The sequence below is a fragment of the Drosophila arizonae genome, chromosome 2, assembly GCF_054131065.1.
Source record: "Drosophila arizonae isolate 15081-1271.41 chromosome 2, UAZ_ARI_1.0, whole genome shotgun sequence".
Lineage (NCBI taxonomy): Eukaryota > Metazoa > Arthropoda > Insecta > Diptera > Drosophilidae > Drosophila > Drosophila arizonae.
Window position 1 is genome coordinate 29,536,822 of NC_142922.1, and position 10,544 is coordinate 29,547,365.

At 40.7% G+C, this 10,544-nt stretch overlaps 1 protein-coding gene across 1 annotated transcript in view; it reads left to right on the forward strand.

Moving 5' to 3' along the window:
- Positions 1-213: 213 nt before the first annotated feature.
- Syn (synapsin) overlaps positions 214-10,544 on the forward strand; it is a 35,605-nt gene continuing 25,274 nt past the window's right edge. The window contains 4 exon segments of the mRNA XM_089462288.1: positions 214-497; positions 4,879-7,287; positions 9,227-9,390; positions 9,453-9,524. Coding sequence (XP_089318414.1) covers positions 7,065-7,287; positions 9,227-9,390; positions 9,453-9,524 — 459 coding nt within the window. The 5' untranslated portion in view covers positions 214-497; positions 4,879-7,064.

Below are 10,544 nucleotides of genomic sequence, written 5' to 3' on the forward strand. Positions count from 1 at the left end.
GACTTGACATATGATAAACTTCAGCTGCATAAAAAGAACAATACTTGAAATTCCATTTAAAGTTTTATTCATTTCATTTAACAGTTGTTTGCATCTTGAGATTTTTAAAATCTCGCTCTCTTTCATTGCTTCTCTGTCTCTCTCTCGGGATTCGACTCTCTTACACCGTTACACATAGCATTTTGGTGGGAAATTAATATATAACAACTCGACTCGACGCTCAGTGAAAATTTCATCACCGTCGTTGATAGTTCAGCTATTTTTTGCACTGTGCGCTCGAAATTTTATGACAAAATTGAAAAAATAAAAAAATCATTTTTGTGTTTTTTGATCACTAAATTTACCCACAGCGTTCACTCGGTTATTTCATCAACAATTTTAACATTTCATTACGAAACCCACAAAAAATCCGTGTGAATTCCTCTGCTCTGTTCGGCTAAGAAAAGGTGCGACTCACAAACCCAAAGGAATTTGGAACTGCCAAAAATCGAAAAACGGTAAAAATTTCTGTATCACTAAGTCAGTCAGACGGGCAGCGTGTGCGTGTATCTTTTATACTAAGCTTAGTGTGTGTATGTGTGTGTGTGTGTGTGTGTATGATAAGTGTAGACAGACGCCGTAACAACAAACCCCAGGCAAAGGCTGAACGCAGGGGCAGAGTCAGAGTCAGAGACGGAGGCCGAGGCGTTTTATTGAATTAGACGCAAAACAAAAAGCACCGAGCGATTAAAGCGTTTGGATTGCGTCTCCACGGATTGTCAACCTGCTAACCCACAAACCCACTGTTAAGGAATAATGGGCGTGGAGGGGAGCACTTGACGAAGATGACGAGATGAGGGGCTGAGTTGCTTGTGCATTTATAACACGCTTTGCTAATTGCCAAGTGAGCAAATATTAATTAGAGCAGTAAACAGAGGGAAGAATTTAGAGAGACAGCTCGAAAGTATGCAATGAATAATATTTATATTAAGTTGGACTTATCGGAAGATATATATATGTAAGTTCTCTATAGCAAGAGATGGTACGTCGATAATCTAAATTAAATATAGGGCTAATAATAGGAATAATAGAGTATAAAGAAGCTCTACTTGCTATCCAATTAAGCTATAATTTATATAATAGAGAAAATCAAGGGTTTATTGTACTCTTGTTGTTCAGATATCCCAACAAAAATAAAAAATGAATGATAAAAATAGTATATACACACACACATATACACATATATAGCCGTGGCTTGCCTGCGTAAGCCACATATTGCTGTTGCTTTCCTTTCTTTTTTATTTCGGGCTACGAGTCTTTGACCTCTGCCGCTAGCGGTGTCACATTTGTGTCACATTTTTGTTGTCAGTTGTGTGTGTGTTTTAATTACCATTGAAAGCACATTAAAGCGTTAAAAGCATTAAAGTTTTCGAGCTCAGCCAGCGGGTCACATGGCCCGAACGCAAAGTGCCAGTTAAACTGTTAGGAAAGGAAATGCGACCTGAAAATGGGCTAGATGTGGCTGCAGGTGTTTGCGGCAGTCGTTCGCCCCCCGTCCCCCCTCACCGCTTTTTGCGGCAACAGCAATAATGAGTCCACAGCTCCTGCCTCACCTACTGCCTCCTGTCATTTATTATACTGTATGCAGCGAGTCGAGAAAAAGTTTCATATGAACCAGAGCCAGAGTCACAGGCTAAGCTGCACCGCCCACTCGTGTCGACGTTGATGAATTGTGAGCCACATTCGACAGCCATCAAGTAGCTAAACGTTGTAATGGAGCTTGGAGCACAGATTCCCGGCTGACTACCGGAAAAGTTGTCGGAATGCTAAGCTCGGGTTATGAGTTCAGAAATTTTACAAATTGCGCATACCAGAGCCACGGCAGACGAGCTGGCGTCAGGATATCAAATTTCGTCTGTGTGTGTGTGTGTGTGTGAGGGCAACAGCTTTGAAATTACGAAAGAAAATTAAGAAATTTCGGCTATGCAACAAATGGGAATTTCCCTAAGGAAAACAATGAAAATCTTTGACTTCGACTGTTATGTAAGCCATCGAAGGCTACAGATGAACACACGGATTCATCATCCACTGTGCATTATTTAGCATGGCCAAAGTTTGCGTGCAACAAATAATTTCAGACGCTGCATTAAACAGCAAACATCCACGAGCAATATCAGTTTACTCTGCCCACCAACCACATTCCGTTTCCGATTTAGTTTATTTGGCACAGTCATCCGTCACCTTTGACATTTGCAGCCAAACAGGCGAGTGCGAGTGCGAGCGAGAGCGGGAGAGGGAGTGTGAGAGTGAGAGAGCGAGAGCCTGTCTTGCTATCGAAATGGCAAATGCCACACAGCGGCAAAGGAGCAACGTCAACACTTGCACAGCTTCACACACACACACACATACACACACACACACTCACACAGTCACACACACAGTCACACACACACAGAGTCGAGTCAGTCGCCCACGCGAATGTGGCACAAATAAGCGGCAGAGCAGACCCAGTGACGCCATTGCCGAACTACATGGCGTATGCGTAATGTCGCCAGCTTCTAATAGCCCATCATGCGAGCTTATGCCATAAATGCAAGTCCTACATTGTCCGAATCCAAGCTTTATGCATATTTTATGAGCCTGTAAATTTGATATTTGCAATTCCAAGTCCCATTCCCGTGCCCATTCCGCTGTCTAACGAATTTCAATTTATGTACATATCATTAGAGCCTGCCAAGGACATACATAGGAGAGACCAAGCAGCGACGGCCTAAGGCCTTTCTGTCAATTTGTAGCACGCACACCTTAAGCTTCACTCAAGCTTTTTGAGTGAAGGCCCGAGAAAGTGGGCCAACACAATAATTGTCAGGATTTATTTCTATGCTTTAGCTTTAAGGAAAATCAAGTTTTTAGCTTATATTTATTTGATTATAATATTAATTTAAGTGAAATGACTTTATTTGTGTTTCTCAATATTTGCCTTTCAATGTATTTTATTTATAGTTCATATATAATTTATATTGAGCTCTGCTTTAATGGGAGCTCATAAAATATGTATATTAACTCGATTTGTGCAGAGCTTCCCTTTGCTCTAGCATGGATTCACAATAGATAAATATGAAATTGTGAATGCATTTTCTTTCCTTTGAGAAAATACATAAAGCAGTCAGAACTAAATAAAGTATGCACTGCTTGAGAAAATAATTTCACGGAAATTCATTTTACATTTCGGCAATTTTCTTGTATAGAATATGAAATAGGAACATGACATATTCAGGTGATTTTTTGTTGATCTAATGTATTCTGTTTTTTATTCACTTATTTGTACTGAGCTCCAGACCAAATCAATTGGTAACTGATGTCAGTTGTAGGGCTTCTGTTTCTTCTTCTTGAAATATCAATAGCTTGACTTATTGAGTAGTTGATATGGGGTGGATCCGTGCGTTATATTGAGGATATAGAGAATATAACAGATAATATAAAATCATTATATGTTATTTTATTTATTATTTTATTTTATTTACATTTTAAGTTTATATTTGTGTGTGCATGTCGTAAGAATTTATAATCCGATTTAATGCCTGGGACATTTACATACAAATATAAGTTTAAAGTAAACAAAAATAAAATATAAAATTCATATGCAAGACATTTTACTGTGTAAAGAAAGGAGTATCAGAATAGAATTAAAAATCAACCCAAATATATCCTAAATAAATACAGATATCTCATGTCTCAATAGAATCCCCAAATGGGACATGGGCTGGGAGCATTTTATTTGCATGACCGCTCGGCTTTGCTCCAATTCACAGAAAAATTTACTCGACGATATTATTCAACCATGATGCAATAAATAAATATTATTAGACATTAATGCAATATACAAATTTATATATTAAAATGGAAATTTAAAGATATTTGTAATATATCTTGTAAAGAATCTCAAACATAATTATTATTATTATTACAAGTAAGAGAATAAACTTAAATAAAACTTAAAAAGGCAAAGAGAAAGGAAGAACTTAGTGAAAGCGACTAAAGCAAAATGCGAAATAATGACATAGAAAAAGGAACAGAACACGACACGAGATATTTATATAATTACTTCCACATTCCACATTGGAGCCTGTGGGAAAAAATATTATAAAGTTGTTAAAAGCGGGCGGATTGGGGTGCTTAAAATAGGTTTTTGTTTATGTAAGTAATGGAATTAGGTTAGAGTGTGAGGCTAACAAAAATGTATATTTTCCACCCAATTTATCCTGTCTAGTGGGCTAAGACTCTCCATGCTTTTGTTTATCAAGTCCTTATTAAACTAATAAAGTCGTTTGCTTAGCAACAGCAAGTATTTGTGTACTTAAAATTTGAGTAGCGAAAGGAAAAACTTCGTATCTCTTAAATGCTCTTCAGTTTCCTAATTAAATTTCTTGGCAGACGCGAGTTCGACGATTCGACGAAAACAAATTGTCGGGTCATAAATCATTCAGCACGAGGAAAAGTTGTTGGTCTTGTGAAAAGTACAATATATTTTCTCTGCAATTATTTCGTACTCTCAGTTTTGTAGGGGCCACAGTTATACAGCTTTTGCTGTATACTTTGGCCTATTTTGCGGCAGGCGAGTGCATTGAACCAACAATAATAATCGTACGAGTTGGTCGCAGCAACAGCAGCGACCACACTCAGCTAGACAGACAGACAGACGACAGTCAGACAGATAGACAGACAGACAGTCATGCCGCTGGTTTGCTCTGCGAGTCCTGAGCAAGGCAACAAGAGAGTCCTGTCTGTCCTGTTTCTTTATGCAGTTTGCCTGACAATTGAATGTTTCGTTTTTGCTGTCACAAAGCCAAAGTCGGAGTGGATAAACTACAATACGATTTCTTTGTTCTTTAATTACAGCAGTCGGTGAAAAAGAGAGAGACAGAGATACTCTTGAGGCTCAGCAGACCACGCGGAAGATATCATCTGTGCACGGAGCAGCTCAGCGACACCGAGAACTGAACCACTGAAGACCGGCCAACTGTTCGGGTCCATCGTTGTCCACGGTCAATATTAGCGCCATTGCAACTGCTGGGTGTGGGCGAATCTGCGCCCCGCCACCGGTAAGGCAGGGCCGAGCTCTCGAATCGCTCATATCTATGCATTCATATCGTTGACACTCACACAGATGCACTCACCTATATCATGCCACGCCTTGCATCAGCAATTGCATCACATTTTTTGTTGTGGTTAGCTTTTCAGTTTTTTTCGTTGTTCAGCTTTTGCGTTTGGCTTAAATGCCTTTAAAGCTTGAGCCCACACAAGCCCGAGTGGGCCATTTGCTTATTGTGCGTGTGTTGGCCCACAATGTCGGCTTGAAAAGTTTCGAGTGCCTTGGGCCCAAGGGGCGCAGGCAATGCAAATAGCGCTCAATGGGGCCAGCCGCATGAGAAGGCCGAGCAGCGCTTTGACTACAAGTGTTTGGCATGCTCGACGGGCCCAACAAGGCGCCACTGAATTTCGTCATTGATTTTTTTCTGTATATTTTCTTATTTATTGCTGCCAACTCGAGTCCACAAAGGACGCACACGCAGAGTGCAGCCCTCGATGGGCTCGCCTGCTTAGCATTCGGCAGCCACTGTCCGCAGCTCGGCGGACTGGCGCTTGGCACCTGTTGCCAGGCTGCGCGTAATTAAATTTAATTTCCGCCATTCTACTCTTATCCTTTGCCACGCAATTACTTTTTATGTTCGTTATGCACATGTGCAAGTATTTTTCCATTAGGACTCACTCTCCGCTTTCGAGCGCAATTTAAACAGAAATTTCTTTTAATTTTCATTTACCTCGACTCTGACTCCGTCCGCAGGCCATCGAACCCACACAAAATATATGCATATATTCTATTAGCAAATCCTCATTGCAATTTCATGCTCTATAAACACACATAAACCAGCTGGCAGTCCGTAAGGGACCCACCCGCATCGCATCTAGAGTCTAGCAATTAAATGATCTATGAACAATGTACTAATCGAGTTCTCAACGAGATGACATATGAAATTTGAAATTGGGACTCCCCATTCGACAGTGCGTTCTCGTTCAATGCGATAGTCGTGTTGCGAGCGCATGTTTGCTCTCTGTTTTACGATTTTTACCATCTTTCACTGCGTGAATTTCCATTCGAAGTGACCAACAAGTATACGCCCCGTGGGCCGGCAATTAAAATGCAAAGAGCCACTCGCTCAGGGGCGAAATTGGGCAGCCCAATTGCCGAGTCAAGGCCCGACCAGATCAGACCAGAGCCATGTGCCTAAGTCTTTAATTGCATTTTAAGTTAACGCTTTAAACGTTTTGCCTTGAATATACTACATACATATATTTAGATATATATATAACAATACAATTAAAGTGCTTACGTATTAGATCGATATGTTAGTCAATGTGTCAATCAATGCACTGCAACAGCAACAATTCGTTTACTGAATGCCCAAAATTTGCAGCACTTATTTAATAAGTTTCAATAAAATACTTTAAACCACTTTGTGTCTCTCTCCCCCCGCTTCGTTCGCTCGCGTGCCGCACAGGAACCGAAAAGCAGCACCCTGAATTTCTCGTCGTTTAAATCAAGCTTCACTTCCAATGTTAATTTCCTGAAGAGAAGGTAAAGACCTTAAAAGGAAACGCCTCCTTCCTCAGCGGGAAGGGCGGCCTCGATTGGACGAGACTAATTTGAGATTTCATATGTTTGTCTATTTTCTCTCCTCCCCACGCCGCGTCACGCCACGCCAATTGTGTGTGCGCTCTCTCTCTCTCTCTCTCTCTCTCTCTTTCTCTTTCTCTCTCTCTTTCTATCTTGCTCTCTCACTCAATTGCGCTGCACCTTTCATTTGTCTACCGGTCGAATGGTTACGATAATCACAACAACAACAACCATCACACCACACCCAAACACTAACATCTAATCCACATCCACGCCACACGCGCGCAGATTCAGCTCGGGAGACTTGTCTTCCGAGGTCGACGATGTCGATCCCAATAGCTTGCCGCCAGCTGCGCGTCCTATTCAGGACCAGCCAACGAAGCCGCCTGTGGCCGGAGGCCCACCCAACATGCCGCCGCCGCCGGCACCGGGCCAACTGCCGCCGCAGCCCGCCGGCGCCGCTCCGGAGCTGTCGCTGAGCTTTGGCGCTGGCAAGGCACCGCCGACAGCGGCTCCGGCTCCGCCACGTGGCGTGAGCGCGCCCACCAGCCCGGCCAAGTCGCGCGAGAGTCTCTTGCAGCGCGTGCAGAGCTTGACGGGCGCCGCACGAGATCAGGGCGCTTCCATATTGGGTATGCTATGGCTAGACAATAGATTAAATGTGAAACCAGGAACGGCTATCGTCGGACTGCCGACGATATACTTACAATCGCTAGATATATACAGAAGTTAGGTAAACACAAACTGAGAATCTGAATTGGTAAATGTTCAAGGATGATAGTTTATCAAATTATTTATGCCATATAATTATTATCGGTTAGTCGTAAGCTACTTTACTATATATATATAGAAGTTAAATGCCGGAATATACTATCGTTAGATATACATATACAGAAAAGAAATGTGAGAATCTGAAATGGTGAATGCTCAAGGATGATAGCTTATATAATTATATCCCATTTATTCCTTATTCAAGAAGTCCCTATTAGTAGTTGAAAAGGAATCGAATAACAATTACTATTACAACTTCTTGAAGGCAATACCTATATGTATATTTGCCGGCTAGTCTTATACTACTCATAATTTGATATGATACGAATATATACGTATTGCCCTCAAGCAATTATAATAATAATTTTCGACGAATTCCCTGCCGTGTCGCAGAAAGTAAAAATATCTTAAATCCCATATGGGGATGACAGCCATGCAAACGTATGCCAGCAGCGGAGTAAGTGCGATACGCCCACTGTTTCACCTGCAGAGTGTCAGCAGAGGCTTTCAGCTTGTCGCTACCAATTTGTTCACTATCCGAGTGCACTTTCCCTGTCGGTTTCCCCTTTCGTATTTGGCTCAGCATCAGGCAACTTTTCTCCCATGCTGAGAGCGCCAACTCTGCGTAAGCCACAATGCTCCGACGATGCTACCACAAGGGATTATCTGAAGCGCAATGAGAGCGCTTGGAGCACTCTCAGCCTGTAACACAGAGCTTAAAGGATCTGTATACCCTGGCTGTTCTGCTCTGTTAAGTATGAGCGCTATAGTCATCTCATCAGTCATAGCAGACTTTTAATACGAATACTATTTATTAAATTAAATCTATTTATTTGACTAAAATATTCCATATCTCAAAATTGATTTATGTTGTATCCTTAACTAATGATCAGTTAGGTTTTGTGAATTATAAGCGATTCTTATATACATATATACTAAATTGTACAGAAATGTGTACATATATTTCAAAATCTAAAAGTCTATTTATGCATGTGTTTTAGTATTAATAGTGCTAACAGTAGGAAATACCCTCACTTTATGTATGAAGTTGATCTTCAAAGCCTTATTCTGATGTCTTCAAGTGGACTTCGGGAAATCACGACTAAAACCAACTACTACTACTAAAAGGCGTATTTATTCGAAATCGATCTTTAAAGAGTATGTGCATTGTTAATTCGAACAGGGTTATTTATGGTATTTATACAGCTGTATATTAAAGATTAAACATGTTTTCATATAGATATTTAGCTTTTAATAGTAACCTCATAAAAAATTGAGTAATAGGATTATTCAATTTTTAATATATGAAGAGTGACTGTAACAGAAATGCCAAATGATAGCGATTAGACTAGATTAATGATTGATGGCATAACTATTGATGATTGTGAAGTAGAAATTTGAATTGATGGTCGGTAATCGTCGCCTATGTCGTCTATGCCAAACACAAATTCAAGGTCAACCTACAGTACACTCACCACGAGTATTAATAAATCATTTACTCGTCAATCGTGTCATGTTTCATAAAATTAGTTAAATCATTAACAACACGTCAAGAATTTATGACAATGATTTGTGATGTATCAGAAATATACTTAAATTTACAGCTCCATAGCTGTCTTCCTAATGGTATGAAGTATTTCAGTTCAGATAAGCATTGAAGTAGTGAGATCTTCTCGAAACTTGGCGAAATTGTAGACGAAATGGACGCGAAAATCAACTGAATGCCGTCCTGTTTGGAAAATAAATCGAAATGAAACTATTTGCTAATCCCTTTCTACGCTTGCCACACTCCACCCACAGGAGCTGCGGTCCAGAGTGCCACTCAGCGGGCGCCCGCCTTCAACAAGGACAGATATTTCACGCTGCTGGTGCTGGATGATCAGAACACGGACTGGTCCAAGTACTTCCGTGGCCGGCGCTTGCACGGCGACTTCGACATACGCGTGGAGCAGGCGGAGTTCCGAGTAAGCTAGCGTCACACTAACACCATTGTGCACCCTCTCTATTATCTGCTGTGCATCCGCAGGACATCACCGTCGTCTCCAGCGCCGACACCGGACCGGTCGTCACCATGGCCGCCTATCGCAGCGGCACCCGGGTGAGTTGCAGCCCCTCCTCGGAGCCATCCTGCTTGCTCTTAATTAGTGCAACGCTCCTCTATAGAGGATAGATGACAGAGGACAGAGCGCGCTCCCATTCCCTGTGTGTCCTGTCCAGTTGTTAGCCGCCTGTTTATTTGCAGCCTTGTTATATTTGTTTTTATTACCCTCGCACTTCAGTGGTAGTAAGGGTCTGGCTGACGCCGCCAGCTATAGATTGCATCGGGCACGCATTCAATTTATTTCCTAGCTAAAGGACACTCGAGTGCTTTGCTTATCAACGCTTTTCTACTCAGAGGTGTTTACTTATCTTCCAGCACTTCTGCTGTGGCCACCATTGAAGAGTAATCAAATCGCAAGTGCCTTACCCATGACCTACTTACTGCATACTGCATTTATAGTTTATACTGTGACTTATTTGCCCGTTAAGTTAGTTGATGCGTAAGCACCGGATACTTGTAGCCAGCTATAAAGAAAGTACATATAATAATAAAAATAAATCTCTTTCAATTCAAAATGAAGCTTAAGGACCTCACAGTACATATGCCATATAAAGTTATTTCATAGTTTGCGCTTAGTTTCTATTATTTTGTGTTCAAGTTGTGTAGATTGGATCAATCTGAGCTAAGCCAAGTTTTTGACCATATTCAATAATTTCACTGGATATCCGAATAAATTTTCAATATAACATGTATTTTCACCACAAGTATTTGTTGAGTGATCCCAAAAGTATGCAGCACAAATATTGAACAACGAATTTAGGTTTACCAAAGTTACAAACCTTATATTATTGCAGTCAATCGCTAATTTATCCGAATTATTATCCGGCATCCAAATCAAAGGCAAATAAATCATTATACGTGATAAATTGCTTTAAATAACACTCTTATATTGCCTAAAACAAAAATGCCTAATTTTATAAGCTATATATTAATATATTCGCCAAAACTTTGTATGGCTTTAATAAATCAAAAAATTTAATAATTGAACACCAAAGTGTCTGAATTTATATCGAGTAA